This window comes from Anabas testudineus, chromosome 22, assembly GCF_900324465.2.
Source record: "Anabas testudineus chromosome 22, fAnaTes1.2, whole genome shotgun sequence".
In the NCBI taxonomy this organism is placed as follows: domain Eukaryota; kingdom Metazoa; phylum Chordata; class Actinopteri; order Anabantiformes; family Anabantidae; genus Anabas; species Anabas testudineus.
This window is the reverse complement of record NC_046630.1, coordinates 628,995-646,296: the sequence shown is the minus strand read 5'-3', so window position 1 is coordinate 646,296 and position 17,302 is coordinate 628,995. Positions and strand designations below refer to the sequence as shown.

Below are 17,302 nucleotides of genomic sequence, written 5' to 3'. Positions count from 1 at the left end.
TCTGTCCGACACGGCTCTGAAGTTAATGATGTTAGAATCATACATTCATCTCGTTCTGCTTCTTTCCTGTTGCTCTGATCATCAAAACCACTTGAACTGTGAGTTACATGTTTGTTCCATTTGCAGTTCACGGGTAAAGATCAGTGGAGTCAGAGCCAGAATCTTGAACCTCAATATTCAATCACCAATTGTTTAATATCGATTCGATTCTGAATCGAGTCAAGACCTCAAGACTCAAATCTTTAATTTTTTTACTTTGAGCGTGTGATTATTGAGTGAGGAAAAGTCTGCAGCTCTACGTCCCGATAGGAAACAGTCAGGTCTGAGATGTGAAGCTGTCTGTTTCCAAACACACTGACCTCCTGCAGGGAAAATCAGGGATCAGTTTCCTCCCCTTTAATGCTCTAATCTCTCCATCCCTTTAATTCAGGGAAAGGTTTAAAGCAGCACACACACACACACACACACCAGGTCAGCCTCAGGCCTGTACAGTAGAGCAGTGACTCTCTGAGGGCAGCAGGAGCTCGGCCTGATTTAACCACTGTCTGTGACACACAGTGAGTCATCCTCTCTGCAGCATGTGTGTGTGTGTCGCTTCATTCAATTCCAGATACTTTGTTCCTCAGGGGGCAGCACATACAGAACTCACCTACACACATATAGACAATCCCAGAATACACATGTTCAGACCTCACACATGAACCAGGACACCAAATATCCATGCGCAGACAGACGGAGACGTCAGTAATAAGTTTACTGCAGCCACACTGTGACATGGATCTAATAAACCTGGGTATGACATTAACCTTCTGTCAACACCTGATGGCAACACCTACTGAATCATGGGCTACGACACATGATCAATATACAAGAAGAAAACGTCATTGTCGAAGATCCACCTGCGCCTCTACAGCTGTAAACCATCTCGTCTTGAGATCACTGCATCATTTCTCACTGCACTCACGACCACGACACAAGATTTTACTACGTCTCGTGATCTTTTGTCTGGTCCGGCCCAAAACCGCACAGTGTTTGATGCAGCAGTCTGCATTCGTCACCAGGTCTTTCATGTCGGCTTGGTGTGTCTCTGTCCCCGACGTCAAACGCAGGAGGAAGAGATGTAAAATGGTGTGCAGAGACAGTATCAAGATAAATGCAACGTTAATCTGAAGTGACATCAGGGTCTCATGACAACACAAAGCTGGATCAGCTGGATCAGCTGCCTGTCTGCAGGTGTTAAGAGCTGTGTGCACCTTTGTATTTGCTCCAGTGACATCATGAACGGCCCAAATAATGATAAAGCTGCAGAAGAAGTGACAGAATCATCTCTGCAACTTTCCACTAACATTTCATTAAAAGGAGATAACATCATAGCTCCATTTATTTAAATTAATTATATCTGAATTTCCTTGTTTATAATTCATTATGTAATTATCGAGGTTATGATGAGTAAAGTGAAGTCAAAATTTAAATATCTCAAATCAAGATAATTAAAAAGTTCTTGATCCCAATATGAAGAACTACTAGTTTTAATCCGATGCAGACGTTTCTCAGACCTTATTTTTTGCATCTGATAATCCAAACGCTTTTAATTCCTTCACAGAAATTCAAATTACTGATAGAAACAACTCAGAGTTAAACAGAGGCTCAAAAGCAAAAACCCAATAAGAATGGGACACCACAAGTCTCCGCTGACTCTCTCAGGTCTAAACTCAGAACCAGGGTTCATTTAGGGACCAGAGCTGTTTCAAGTGGTTTTCATTTATTTATTTCCAAGAGCAGAAGTGGAGAGAGAAGACACTCAGACATGAAACTAAATATTAAAACCACTATCTGTCCCAGATCCAGATCACAGTTTCTGCCTCTGTCCCCTGATCTCAGGTCAGAGTTAGCGTTGCTGTTTAATTCATGTCAGGAGATATTTTTACATCCTCTCTGTCCGTGTTATGTAAGAGCTCTGGCTTTATTTCTGGATGGAGGATCTCTCAGAGGAAGCTGCAGAGTCAGTGGGACGGCTAAAAATAACTACACACATCCGATTGGCTGACAGCACGGAGCTCCTTCTGCATACGTGATGAGGAGAAGAGATGAATGAAAACCAGGGGAGAGCTTAGTTCATGTTCTGTGTGAGCTGCACAGGTTAACTGAACAGTGGAGCTGAAATGCAGCAGATTCTGTTCATCAGGAGGCTTCAACAAAACAGTCCAAAGACCGGCTGGAGGCATCCAGACCTGCACAAGGTACTGGGAGCAGGCGCAGTCCAACACGAACTGGGGAGGTCTACAGGATTTACTAAGGAGCTCAGTGGTCAGGTGTGGTGGAGCAGAATCAGATCCAGGAGTGGCTGTGACTCAGACAGGTAGCACAGGTTGTCCATCAAACACAGGGTCAGTTCCACGTGTCCTTGGGGCGAGACACTGACGTTCGTTACCTGTATGGCGCTCTACATAAAAGATTCTGTTAAGACACTAAATGTAAGCGTACCTGAGAGGTGATGTGGTGGGGGGGACAAGGACAGACAGAACAGAATAATCAGACCAGGACCGGAATTGTGACAGACCTGCAGCACCTGTGGAAACACAAACTGCAGATTGCAGACATCTCTGAAATCATGGCAGAGGTTAAAGAGGTCCCACGAGAGGTTCTAGAGGATCCAGAGGACAGCTTTGTTCAGGTCCCTGAAGATGTTGCAGAGTTTTCTGAAGACATTTACATTCAGTCTTTGGCAGACTTGGCTTTTATCTAAAGCGACCTACAAGGTACAAGGCAGAGTAAGCGTAAGGAGGTTTTGCCTAAGGGCACCTACTGGAGGTAGACCACAGCCGGGATTTGAACCCTGGACTCCTGCATAGAGCGATGTTAGTGACTACACTGTACAGTGCAGTTGGAGCAGACTGTGAGTGGATGGTCAAGGTAAAAAAAAAAAAAAAAAAAAAAATCCACTGTCCAAATCTTTTTGTGTCAAACATTTGCCTCAGTATTTTACTAAGACATTACAGTTGAATGTTAAAAGCAAACTTTCAGCAAACAGAACAACATTTAAGCAAAAAGATTTTAATTAGTGATTTATTAAATTTGTCTTTCAAATAAAATTTAGAAGCCAGAAAATAATGGTTGGTCCCTGAACGCCTCATTTCCAAAACACTGACCCACATTTCTACAGGACCTCAAACCTTGACTCACAGAGGACTGAGTTTTCTTAAAGAAGGACATAAAGAATGGTTCTAAAGCCTGTGGAGATATTTATGAACAGAAGACGTCCTTCAGGAAGTTTGATGCATCATTAACAGTCTAACTGTATCTGTTAATAGTTAAGCATCTGTGTTGTTGCTATGGTTACATGAATATAGTTATTATTTATAATTTATTAAATAATTCTGAGGTCTGTTTGAGGTTCAGAGAGCAGAATTTTTCTCAGGCGACAGCGTAATTGATTGTTACGAGTGCAAGAAAAGAAAAAAAAAACATAACTGTGCTCATGATGAAAATGAAATCACTGGTCCAGCCGTGAGAAAACGATAACACTGGCTAAACTGGGTTTGCTGGTTCCATCTCCTCCTCCTGTAGGAAAGATTGAACAGAGCGTGTGCAGCCTTCTGACCCTAATAACCACACAGTGTAACTCGCATCAGCACCACACTCGCACTGTAATTATCGTCATGCCTGCTGCAGCTACGAAACACGACAACGCATTGTGCTGCAACACAACTGTCACCAGAGCTCACACAGAGAGAAGACGAGTGTGGAGCATTCATCTTTACTGACAGAGAGAGAGAAGAGAGGGAGATACAAACAACAGTGAAGCAGCCAGGCAGAAAATTCACATTTTACAGTTTTATCAGCTGGAACGCTCCGAGTACGACGCATGGAACCGCTGACAGCTGGAAAGACAGGGAGCAGGGATGGATGGATAAAAAGACTTCTGACACAATCAAATCATCTCAGACTGATCTCAAGTCTGAAGTCATAAACTTGTGTATTAATTAACCGCCCTGTCCACTCTTTACTTGTCAGACCACTGTTTCAAGGTTAAAACTGTATAAAACCAGGGGGCTGGTTCTGGTGAGGCAGCAGCTCCTGAACTAATAATGTATACTGTTAGTGAAGACTGGTGGCCGCAGTCAGAATGAATGAATAAATCACTGAATACATGTAAAATAGAAACAATGAGGTGAAATAGACCATGTTAAACTGGATCTGCTGACTCTTTTCCTACTGTTTATAGTCACATTACTGAAGTTAAACATGTTTTACTCTGATGACAAACAGCAGCTGCTCAATGACTGACAGCAGACCCTGGTTGCCTAGCAACAACACTGAGATGCTGACTGCTCTGATTCAGCTGAGGACTCAGCTCGCAGCATCCTGATCTGTTCAAATGTTCGGTAGGTAAAATACGTTAAAATACATAATGACAAACGTCACCGTGAAATCTGTTGCTCATGGTCATCGTTGGTACCAAAGTGGCCACGTTCAAAACCGCAGACAGTGTACACATCACTGCAAAGTTCAACATGTGAGACTAAGCTGAAGGGTAAATACAGCACTGACCTCACAGCATAAAACCAGTTTCACTGCTTCACTGCTGAATATGAAGAAACATGAGGATCCACTTTAACCTTTGAATGCAGGGAGGTGTGGATGGACGACTTGTTGAATAAAGATAATCAGCTGCAGCTCTAAAACCTCTGAGAACCAGCTGAAGTGAACATCTCCACCTGTTTCCAGTGACTCTCTCCTCCATGTTTTCATGCTGCAGGCTGCAGCTGCTGGTGGATTGAGTCTGCAGAGCTTACATAAGCACACCGCACATAGTGTATTATTCTCCAAACATGTCCTTAATCCTCACGCTGGGAGAGATAAGCCTCCCCAAGGTGGATTTCTGCTGCTGCATGTGGACGTTTCCTCGCTCTTTGATCGGAGTCGTCCTGTGAGACTCACAGCTGATCCACAACAAGGCTGATTGCGGCGTTATCTTCACCAAGCTGCTCGATAACCATCTCTGAATATAACCTGATGTTTGATATTTAAGCAGCGCGTGTTTGGTTTCACCTGCACTGTATGATTTACATAAACTATATCAGCTCAATGTTCAGTACACAATATGAGGCAGCGGTTAGTATTCAGGTCCTTAACTTAAATAAAAGTACTGATGCCAAACTGTAAATAGTATGACATAACCAGGAAACTCCCTGTGACTGCTGTAGTGTATACTGTATAAATGTGTAAAATGTGAGAGCAGGTTCCTTGTTATAGAAGCTGAGTTTACTTTAAAAACATTTTATTCACCCCAAATATTTTACATTCCTCTGAATCCATCTTTCTAACCCCTCCGTTCTCCAGCAGCAGTTTAAATTATTAAGGATCCACCTGCTCTAATATGGTCGAATACACGGCATCGTTACCTAGAGTAGTGTAGCAGTGAGTCTGATCCTAAAGGTGAAGAGGAAAAACCTGCTGAAAGGCAGTTAGTTTAGCCTTAGCACAGCTCATCATCCAACTGCATGCTACTGAATACTGTCCAATCTATGACATTTATCATTTTTAGTTATTTCCTCCGTGTGTGAAGAACAACTCACAGAGCTTCTATTGTGACACTGCTTCATCAGCTCAATTTGGTTTATTCATTCAGAACCAACAGCAACATTCTTCTTGAGGCCCTTTACACAGAATTATACAGAAAAGCAGCACAAGGAGACAGTGGAGAGAAAAACAGTAGAAGCCTCCAGTAGAACCAGGCTCAGGGTGGGTTGAGTATGAGGTGGGGAGTATCAACTAGGACCCATCAGTGACCTGAGTTGTTGAAGCTCAGCTTCATCTCAGCCTCCTGCTCTACACAGCAGCGTTTCTCGGCGCTCACCAAACGAAGCACAGCTAACGAGCAGCTCATAAGATCGTGTTCAGTATCAGAGGATCTGTGTGAGCGACTGAGGACGTCAACTGTCTCCGTGTGAATCACAGCCAGACATAAAGACGGATTATAAACATGATCAATGTGGCACCAACACCAACACTCAGTGTCTGTCACTGTACCGGTACATTACTGTACGTGTTACAGCACAGACATGTTCTCCACGCTCCAGCTGCCATAGTTATCTGAGCTCCACGGCCCTCTCAGCTCCCAGCGTGCACTCTGCTTCCTCAGATACTCCACCTCCTCCTTTCCTCACCTCCTGTTTCCTTCTCTCCTCTCGTTTCCTCCTGAAACACATTTCCTCTGGGGACAATGTAAAACTGCAGCTGCACTTTGTTCCATCAGAGAAGAAGTGAAAGTGCAGCTCTAATTTTCCTGGCCTAAAAGAACCCCGACACCTGGTCCCAATGCCCCCCTCCTCCATCAGAGACATTACTTCTCCTCCACTGGTCAGAGTGTCTGAGTCGATCCAGAGAAAATCCAAACGGACATGTTGGGTCATTTCTTTAGTAGAACAGCAACAGGGCTGTCAAGTCTCCACCTCCTCAGCACCCACCCACTAGCAAAACAAACGCACCCACAGTCTGACAGAGAAAAGTTTTCACGTACGAACAGGATGATCCATCGCCAATCTTTTGTATGTTCCCGTTTTGTCAGCTCTACCAGCTGAGTTGGTTCTGATATCCAGGTCCACTTTGGATTCTGGTCTTAGTAACATTTGGTTTGACTGGTTAACTCTTTCTGCCCTTACTGAATCTTTCCTTCACCTTCTCTGTTCAGTCCATTTCCTAAAACGTTCCAAAGTCAGAACAGCTTTATCCAACGAATCAGTTCTCATGCTCTCGTATCCGTCACGTCTGCTGCTTATTTTACAGGTCTGAGCCTCCGTTTTAAAATTAAGGGTCTGTGAAATAAAAACCTGGATGTAAAAACGAGAGAGACTGTGCTTACTATACCAGAAGACGTGCTGTCTTTGCTGGAACATCATTGTCTGGACCGAAGCAGTGGAGCGTGGCTGCAGCTCTGCAGTGTAAACCGGAGGAGGACCGACAGGGGATCTGGTGGTTTTGTCCAGCGTGTTTTAACCATGAGTAAACTGATGAATGCACTGCAGCAGACCCAGTCCCAGCTGATCACTGTGTTAGAAACCCAGCAGTTCGTCTTAGCCTCCGATCACCGGCTGAGTCAGTGTCAAAGTCGGCACATTTCTCACTAATTAACACCACGATGAACCACGGAGGACAAACTCATTAGTGAAATCAGCTGCTGAGTCTGTAGCACAAACGTCCACCAGGAGCAGACAGAAGAAACTCACTGAAGATTTTCAAGGGCTCCATGATAAAACTGATTCTGTTTAAATGTGAAACATGAACATCAATGAGTTGTTCAAACTTATTCATGTAAATTCATTTGTATATTCAAATTCAACCTTCAGTCACCACTTTGACATAATTAGACCGATTCTTTTTTGTATATTTTTATCTTCTGGTTCATGCTTTTCCTAAAGATATTTAGATTTTAAGTCATTTTTGGCAAACTGTGTGTTGTTATTAGATTTAGCTTTAACTTTACCTAACCGTTTTAAAAAAGAGACTTTTGAGCAGAAAAATCTCTAAAATCTCTGTTTTCTCCTTTGACAGTTTTCAGTGTGGAAGCGCAGCAGCACGTTAAGCTGACCAATCCAAAACTAGTATCTAATGAGAGATTAGAGTTCATTTAAATGTGTAGAGGTAGATGAAGCTTTTGTATGAACTGTGAGAACAGTTTCAGTGTTCACTCCCTCTGACGTATACTAGAAAAACAGATCATTCTCTGCAAACTGATCTAAGCTCAGTTTGTGTTTGTTACAATCTCAAGCTATAAGATGTGAAGCTATGAGAAGTTTCAGCTCTGAAATCTAAACAGGCCTAAAACTGAGACCTGAAATCAGAACCACCAAGGATTATTTCTTCTGCAAAGACAAGTTAAACCTGTTCGTTCATAGAAACACTCAGACACTTACTTCAGAGACAACAATTAATTATTAAAACATTTGTAGGACTGTGGGAGGACACCCACACAGGACGAACAGAGCTGTGAGGCGACACTGTTAAGTGTTCATTTCAGTCTCATCGTCTCTGCTGCCGTTTCTCTTTTCCTACCATTTGGTTCTGAGCAGCAGTGACTAGTTAATCTGAGTCTAGCTGCTCCTCCTCCTCTCATCGAGCAGCCGGCCGGCAGGAAACAGGAGGAGGGCCAACAACGCTCACAGTAATGTGCCGTGCTCTATTCTCATTACTGCACATTAACACTTATTAACACAGTAAACCCACAGCTAATGGCTCGATAAACAGAAACACTTCGGGAGGGAGAAGAGACGGCAGAGAGGGGGGAGGAAGGGAGGACGGGGTTAACAATGGCGTTTTCATGTCTGAGAGTAAACTCTCCACAGCTGCAAGAGAGCGTGCACAATTAAAAAAAACTATTATAATTAAATCCAAATTTTCCAGCAAGGTGGAAGTCAAATAGGTCTAGTACAGTGGCAAGAAAAAGTACAGAAAGTTAATAAAATTTGTTTGTATGTGTGGACTAGAGCTACTTCGACTGACAAGAGACTCTAACTTTTTGAGTTTGCTCCATACAAGAAGAATACGCTTATATGAGCCATGCCTCACCAAAAAGAGCCTCCAGAGGATCTATGATCAAGAATCATTGAAACTCACCAGTCTACAAATGGAGAAAGTAAAACATTGAACAAGCAGAAGATGAATTCCCAAGTGTTAAAAAAACCTCTTCAGGATAATGTGAGAGTGTCTGTATGTCAGCTGAGAGTCTGTAGAAGTTACAGGACGATGACCCAAAACACACAACAGAATGTCTTCAGGAAAACTAAATCCACCTTCTGGAGTCAGAGTTCAGACCTCAACCTAACAGAGATGTTATAGAACGACTTGAAGAGAGCCACACATGAGAAATCCAAAGAAAATGACAGAGCTGAAGCACTTCTGCAGGAAGAATGGACTAACATTCCTCCTGAACGACGAGCAGGTCTGATCCACAGCTACAGGAAGAACCTGGTTGAGGTTATTGCTTGTTAATATTTTAGGCTAATTATTTTTGTTAATACTCTTACTTAGATGAAGATCAGATTGTGTTTTATGACAAATGAATGTAGAAAACTTCACATACTTTTTAGTTAAGTTAATGATTCCATCAAAGCAGGGAACAGTTCTGACTTATGGCTGAGCACACACTTTAATCCAGTCCAGGTTTCTGACCAACGCTGCTTCGTGTTAGTATTAATTATTAAGACTCTGAAAGGTATCAGACAGGTTTTATCAGAGCTCAGATTACAAATCTGAAATTGTGGAAAATAATAAATACTTGTTTATTCAGTCTGTCGGAACAAAACACACGCAGAGCTGCAACTGTATTTACAACAAAAATACAAGGTCAAAATTCCATCTAGATGAAGTTAAACCGACCCAGCTGTAGTCTATCATCAGGTACTGTTATTATTAATAAGCATCTGAACCTACTTCAGAGTTCAAAACCTTTCTCATGTTGACTGAAACCAAACACAGGAACTAAGCCATGATCCTTAAGTGGAGAAAATAAAACTCTACCTAAATTGTCGAGTCACTTTAACCAAAGAAAAAGTAGTTTACCAGGACAAACAAGTAGGATAAATAATCGGTTATTTCAGGCCACACGAGAAATCATTCACAGACACATTTCAAAGACTTACCTAAAGTCAAAGAAATGATCATCTCATCGTGTCTAGTAGTAGCTAGTTTCTGTGTCATTATCAACAGCAGCTTTAGTCAACGTTCTTCATACTCATCTCTTTACTGTAGTGGTGACATTTAACCCATAAACACCTTAGGCTCATAGGAGATGCTTTTCAAACAACAAGTTCAAGTTCACTACTGTTCCACCAATGCAGATAACACACAAATGTACAATTTTACCGGCTTCTGTTTTCTCATGTGTTCTGCAGAAACAAACGTGAGTGTGAGGACGTTCCTCCACACGTCACTGTCGCTGCCGTAATCACACTAAAGAACACCTACAGGCTGCTGTATGTGTATCTGTGTGTGTATCAGCTGCCAGGACCGGCGTTCACTTATAATCCTGAAGTTGGGGATAATCTGGATCCTCGGGGTCAGCACAGGGATACAGAGATGGGATCTGAACAGGTCACGTGACATTTAAAAAGAAAACTAACCTCGATGTGTGTATATTACCACTTACCCTGGAGTGGCACAGCTGATGTGAACTGTCTGAAATACTGAAAATCTGCGGATGTTGTCCGTCAGTCTCCCGTCATGCTCACTGAAGGCTTTTTCTGTGGTTGGATTAATCACTGAACCAATCAGAGCTTTGTAGGTGGAGCTACAGACCTGCCAGATCCTGGTTATAATTTAATGCAGTATAAAAATATGCCTGAGCCAAGGTTCAGTTTGTGCTTTAGTTTTTGTCTTTCAGGGGACCTGTCCCTGAACGCAGCACACTAGCAGCTGATGACAGCTGCAGACGACGTGAGGATATATTCACAGCACTAGTGATCAGACATCAGAATTTGTTGTTTTTTTTACCATATCACTCTACAGCTCGAGACTTTTATACAGTTTGAGTAAAGATATTAATATTAAAAAGAAAAAAATGGTGATGATGTGTTGATTTACTGCGAGGGCCTCACTGGTCTTCACTATGATTTGCATCTCCACCTCCTCGCGGGTCGTTTGGGTCCTTCTGGAGTGCCAGGCTGCTGTTATGTTTGAGTGACTCCACATCTTTGCTGCATCTCCAGCAGGCGTCAGACTAAACAAAAATCTCCAGAGTGTTGGCTGTGGTGTTGTGGATGCAGTGACCTCTGCAGCCTGTAGGGGACTCCTCACCCTGCCGTTTGGTGTTGTTCAGTGAGAAGCAGCCAAACGGTGAGTGAACGAGCAGCACACTGACTGCTTGTGTTTGACCTTTTCCATCCAAATGAGCTTTAACTGCATTGTGCAGAGAAGAGTTTATGAGGCAGAAAATGAGCCCATATGGCTGTAAAATCAGATCAGTATCAGCAACAACAAATCAAACAACACGTCTGCTGCCAGAGCGGAGAGAGGAGAGGCAGCGACTGACTGACAAAACCAGCTCATCACCAGTGACAGAAGTACTGAGATCTTTTACTGAAACGACACCACAGTTTACTGTGTTGTACTGACGACACCATCACATCAGTATTAAGATTTCTATTTCTTTGCTGATTAACTTATTAGTTAAACTATAATACAGCAGTACAACTCGTCCACTGAAAATGGCTCCTGTGATTTGATCTACTATAACTTATTCCTGTTAGGTTGGTAATATCATCCTAATGTGTTTCTACAGGGGAGAACCTCACACACCAAGGCTGAGAACTTAGAACACTGCAGAACTTTTCATGTGTTTTGATAAAAGGGAGATAACAGTATGATAATTACTAACGCGGTTTCTGTGTGACCAAAGACAAAACATCATTCCTAATTCACAGCAGGGTGAAACACTTGAAAAGTCCCTCACACTTTATTTTGTAGTCACATTTATAGCCATGCATGAATTTTCAGTACAAGTGAACGTTCCACCACCGTTTGTCGTTAGTGTTCACGTCAGTGGTGAATGTTTCTTCACTGTTTCGGTTTCTACAGCCTGACTTCAGTCGTTCATGTTAATGAAGACTTCCCTTTCACGCTGATGTTTGAAAGAGTGACGCTGGTTTTCTGGGTAATATCCACTAAACGGAGTTGGAAAATACTTTATTCTATGTTACTGTAGCTTGCAGTGTTTGGTTTACACTTAACTCTTAGCTACATATTTACATGTTTCTTTTATTTTTATTGCTGCTCTTCTTACATTACTTTAATATTACCTTGAATTACCCAGTTTTTACCTCATTTCTGAAATATTACCCCACTCTTACTGCTACCAAAACGTGTTCTAACTCGCCTCCTGCTTCTGTGTTCAGCTCCTCACACAATGTAAACGACCTCCCTAACAATTAAAAAATCGCAAAGGGGGCACAAATTAATACTCTTATTTAAAAACGGTCATTTAGTCACCATCACATTTCCGATTCCGGCACCCCCTCCTGCTCCGTGTTTAGTTAACCTGGCACCTCCTCCTCCCCTCAGGCTCAGCTGCAGCTTGTTCCCCTGATTACTCTCAGTTTATGTACTTCTGCTGGTTTGTCAGACTCTGTATATTGGACCTATGTAGGTGGAGTTGGCTTATCAGCACCATCACCATCATCATCATCATCATCATCATCATCATCATCATCAGGCCTTCACTGGGATCTAAAACAATTAAACAACCCAGGTAACAACAGCTGTCAAATGCGTGTAGTGGAGTAAGAACTGTAAAATGTATAAAATAAATGTATAAATAAGATAAAGTGGATTTATAAAATACACTTGAGGGCAGTATTTGAGTAAAAGTACTTTAGTAATTTTCCATTACTGCAGATCATAGGATTAAAAAGACAAGAACCACAAAAAGGTTTCGTCTCTGTAAAGCCTCCATTTAACCAATCGACCAAATGTAAAACATTATGCACAGATGTTGCTTCCTAATCCACTCTCCTTCTGTCCTTACTTCCTTCCTTCCTCCCTGCCGCCCCCCCCCGCCAACCTGTGTGGATGTAAGTAACAGTGAGTGTGATGTAATACGCCTCATCTTCCTTTAATCTGTGACATGTAAGATTACAGATAATCTAAGCGTGTGATGTCACACAGAGGGACACGCTGACAGGAAACACGCTACACGTTTACAGCTACAGAGCAGAAATGGACCAATCGGAGTCCTTTAACACAGAGTTAAATTAAATTCATTCTGTAACTGACACAGTGACCCAACAGCTGTTTCCTATTTAACACACAGCATAATTTTCAGCAGCTACTTGATCCAAATACTGGTGGTGCTGCTTCTATAATGTAACTCACTGTGAGTTTAAAATAAATTATATTACTGATATAAATGAAAGAGTCCATCCTGGTTCCACAGTGGTGAGTGAAACATCTTACTTCACAATCAATCTTTGTCTGAATACAGACACAAGCTGCAAGAACTGCACGACCGCTTCACCTGCAGCAACTGGATAAATATTAAACATCGTCACCCAACAGCTGAACCATTTTCCTTTATCAAAAACACGTGAACCCCATTACGCCCAGTCTCCACACAGCGGCCTGTTTGTAGCCATAATCTTTGTTTTCATTGAAACGTGTCTACACAGCAACATGCAGGACACGAGCAGCGAGCTCACTTTACTGAAACCGTGAATCCCTGTGTCTTAAATGTTTTAACGAAGATCTGAGACTTTGAATTAACCAACACATTTACATTTAGTCATTTGGGAGACACTTTTATCCAAAGCTTCAAAACCCAGCCTCTCGCATGGAGGGCGGCGATATTACTACAACTATCCTGTCACTACTCTAAAGATGTCCAAAAAACAGACAAATCAACTTTTTCCAAAATCCACAAAGTCACTTCTCTAGTAATATATTTAGATTTGTTCTTCAGCAGCTCAAAGTGGTAAGAGAGACACAAGCTCAGGTCAGACTGTGTTAAAACAGCCATCGGTCTATAGGAGCAGCAGCCTCACTGCTGACTGCACACAGACTAGTCTACAATACAGTAAGCACATAACTATACAACTGTTTGGTTTACTGCAAGTAAAAAACACCATAAAGAATGGAGAGATCGCTCCTTACTGGAAAATTACAGCTGCACCATGACAAATCAAAACCATAAGAACAGCAGATGTATATTTAATAAGGTCAATATGAGAAACATATTTTCACCCTGTCTATTGAAATATCAGCTGGACATTACTGAGACACTACAGGGGATAAAAACACATTAAATCAGAGGTTCCTGCAGAAGTACTGATACAATAAAACAGCACTAAGGACACAGTGAACTCACTGTCAGACACAGTTCTACTATAAATTACTGTATTATCAATGGGTACAATAATAAAAGGCACTAAAGCAGTTTGAGTCTGCTGAACAGACAGCAGGATTACAAAGACAAATTTCACACACAATTAAACTGAGGAAACTCCAGCACACCTTGACGTGTGCTAGAAAGATCCAGAAATAAGTAAAGGTTAAAGCCAGTAAGTGGACATTAAGATAAAAATGATCGAATAAATTCTAAGAGGTAGTCACAGTACACAACGAGATGTTAAATAGGAACCACTGTAACTCAGCCATAAATACTGAAGAAGACCGGTCCATGCTGCAGAAAGACCCAGAAATGAGTGACCACCGGCGCCAGTAAGTGGATTTTGATGATTTAAATGTTTAAAAGGTCACACTACACATTTGAGTACCAAAATTCAGTCAGCGACTGAGCAGACTCTGGTGAAGGCCGAGATATGATGGTTGAAAGCTCAGACAAACAAGGGAAACATCACTTATATTCAGCTGCCAAAGAAATTCAATGAAAATAATAATTTTATTGATCTGAACTGCTGATGAAGACCATGAAAAGCAATTGAATGAACAGCCATCATGACCTGTGTTGTGATATCTGTGCATGTTAAGAATAAAGATGTTTCACACGTTGATCAACTGGATTATGGCGTTAGAAGAGTTAATAATCCTGAATAATGTTATCACATAACACATGCGGGGATATTACAGTGACTACAGGAATAAAGCAGCATGATAATAATGAAATAAAGGTCATCAGAGCTCAGTTAATTCCCCACAGGAACCAGAATATTCCTGTGATGTCAGAGAGGATAAAAATAAAATAGCAGCAGTAACATCATGTCACCATGTTGTGAGTCCCGCTGAGACACTGTACAGAGCTGCAGGGGGCTTCATACAAGAGCAACTGGAAAACATCACATCACCTGGAAACATGAGTGACGTGTCCGAGTGACCTGATGTTCACAGGTGTGAGTGTTGGAGTCTACCTGTTGTGTCTTCAGGCCAACCGTGACCAACAGGACTCACTGAACAGTGCACACACACACACACACACACACACACACACACACACACACACCGTCTTACACACGCTCTAAATCTCGTTACAAGGTCAACTTGGGGGGGGGGGTGCAGAGTTAAAACCACATTCATGTAAATATCGACATGTGAACGTGTCGTATGTTCCTGTGTGTTCAACACGTCCTTACCGTACACGCCCTGACCGTGCACAGCCTGCAGGAAGCCGGTAAACAGCCACAGGAGACCGAAAACTAAACCCATCTTCACATCCTCCTCTGGCCGCCTCGCTGCTTCTCTCCCCCCGGGGATGAGGTCGTCAGTTCGGTTTCCCGCAGCTGCTTCTCCCGCCTCCTCCCCCGCTCCGGCCGGCGTCCCTCCGCACGGAATCCGGCCCGGTGACCGGTTCTCATCCAAAAACTCCCAATGTTTCCCCACCAGCAGCCCACCGCCGCCCTCCCAAAGCCCGGTCAGATGTGACAAGAAGGTCCGGTTCCGCTCATACCGGAGCTAACGTTAGCTAAGACCGTTGATGAGGATGGAGGCAGCGGGATCCGACGGGAGGAGCCGGTGCCTCAGCCGCGTCTCCTTGATGGTGACATTGTAGAAAACAACATTCAAATTCAACAAAAACACCGTCGGTGTGTCGGGATCCTCCGGGGAGAAGCTCACAAGTCCCCGCTGCCCCTCCGTCGGGGCCAACGGGCTCGCTGTCCGCTGGTCGGTACCGGTGCTACATCCATCATCCCAAGGAGAACCGGTCCCCGCTCCGTGTCCTGTCCTTACTGTCAGCGGCTCGTCGTGGCCCTTCAGTCCGGAGAGGGGAGGAGGAGACCCGGGCTCCTTGAAGTGGTCAGTCCGGTCCACTCGTCGGTGGTTCCACCGGTGAGAAGTCTCCGAGCGAACAGAGCGGTACAGACGAACTGAGCGGTACAGACGAACTGGGCGGTGGAGAACACCGCTTCCGGAACGACGATTACAAAATAAAAGCCCCAAAGTTTTCACAACACGAATGAATTGAGTTAATGTTTTAGACTCCAGAGAGCACAATGAAAGACGTGAGAGGCTGTAAAACAGAAAGGCATTAAAAACACAATTCACTTATAAATATAATATACAGACTATTATCGAGAGCAGTTTTCTTCAGAATCACATTGTTGTGTCTGAAAATGTTCAGGAGGGAAATAAATTATATACGTTTTAATAAGATGGAACAAAAGAGAGAAAGGTTTTCAAAAACACTTCAAAAACTGCTTATTAGTCACCTATATATTTAATAATACGCTACCTTCACCTTCTTACTTTACTTTAATATTAATACTTTTGATTTGTTGTTTAACAAATTTACTTTACAGTTTTACGCTCTTTCCATTAACCCTCATTTTTAAAGCAGATTTCTAAATGATCAGACTTGTTTTTAAAAAATGTTAACAGAATCCTTTTATTGTTATTTCATTTGATTCACCATATTTAACCAACAAACCTAAACATGAACATCACGTTTGACACCGCGATCCGGGCTTTTATTCTGACGGGTGTGCGCGCCGTTTTCCGGTCTCGTGTCGATCACCTGTCGCCGGTTTCTGACCGTGACCGGGAAAACCGGGGGCGGCACGCGGGGAGGAAAACGGCAGCGCACGTGTGTGACTCCTCCTCGGTGAGGCGGGAACGGAGAGGGGGAGGAGCCTCAACCTGTGGATTTACGTCAGCTGGTGATTATTGATTATTGATCAAATTCAAGTGATGAGGTCAACAGGTGTGTTCAACAGGTGTGTTCAACAGGTGGAGGAACAGACCGGACTGCAGCGGCACCTGATTGAGATCAAAACGTTTTAAAGCCTCAGTCCACTGGAACCTCCTCCAGGTCCATCACTGCACTCAGCTTCAAACTGACACGAGTCCTGCACAAACCTGGACCCCGGGCTGAGCTGGTTCCCAGGAGGCCACGTGGTTCTGAACAGTATTAAAGTCCACAGCTGAGAACCCACGAAGAAGAAACGGTTCAGGTCCAATCTGTGAACCGAAGCAGTTTTATGAGGAAAACTCAGCGTTTCAGATTAAAATCCGGATTTCTCCGTCTCCTCTCTTTCTCTTCATCATCATTGTCTCGTCCTCCATTCATCCTTTTAAATTTAAACATTCATCTGATGGTGCTGGACTCTGGTAGAATTCACTTCTACATGAAACATACATGAACAACATCCATCCTCCTGCTGTCTGTATTGATTTCTCCTCTTCCTGTTTGTTGCCTCAACAATTAGACTTCATCAACTCTGATCGCGGCTCCATTTGAACTCTGATGTTCAGCAGTAATTAGTTTTAATATCGTGCTAAAAGGTCAATGCACACCTGTGGTGTGGTGTAGCACAGACAGAAGATGATCATGTGTGTTCAAGAGCTGAACGCTTCTCCTCTG

General features: G+C 42.9%; 1 protein-coding gene across 2 annotated transcripts in view; it reads right to left on the bottom strand.

The window, feature by feature from the left end:
• Positions 1–15,808, bottom strand: part of mdga2a (MAM domain containing glycosylphosphatidylinositol anchor 2a) — an 84,718-nt gene extending 68,910 nt beyond the window's left edge. Inside the window, exon 1 of one of the 2 annotated variants that reach the window (XM_026340369.1) lies at positions 15,078–15,808. In XM_026340369.1, coding sequence (XP_026196154.1) covers positions 15,078–15,150 — 73 coding nt within the window. In that variant the 5' untranslated portion in view covers positions 15,151–15,808. Of the gene's footprint in view, positions 1–6,865; positions 6,920–15,077 lie in introns of those variants that run through there. The other variant, XM_026340372.1, reaches the window with a different exon arrangement.
• Between the last annotated feature and the right edge of the window lie 1,494 nt (positions 15,809–17,302).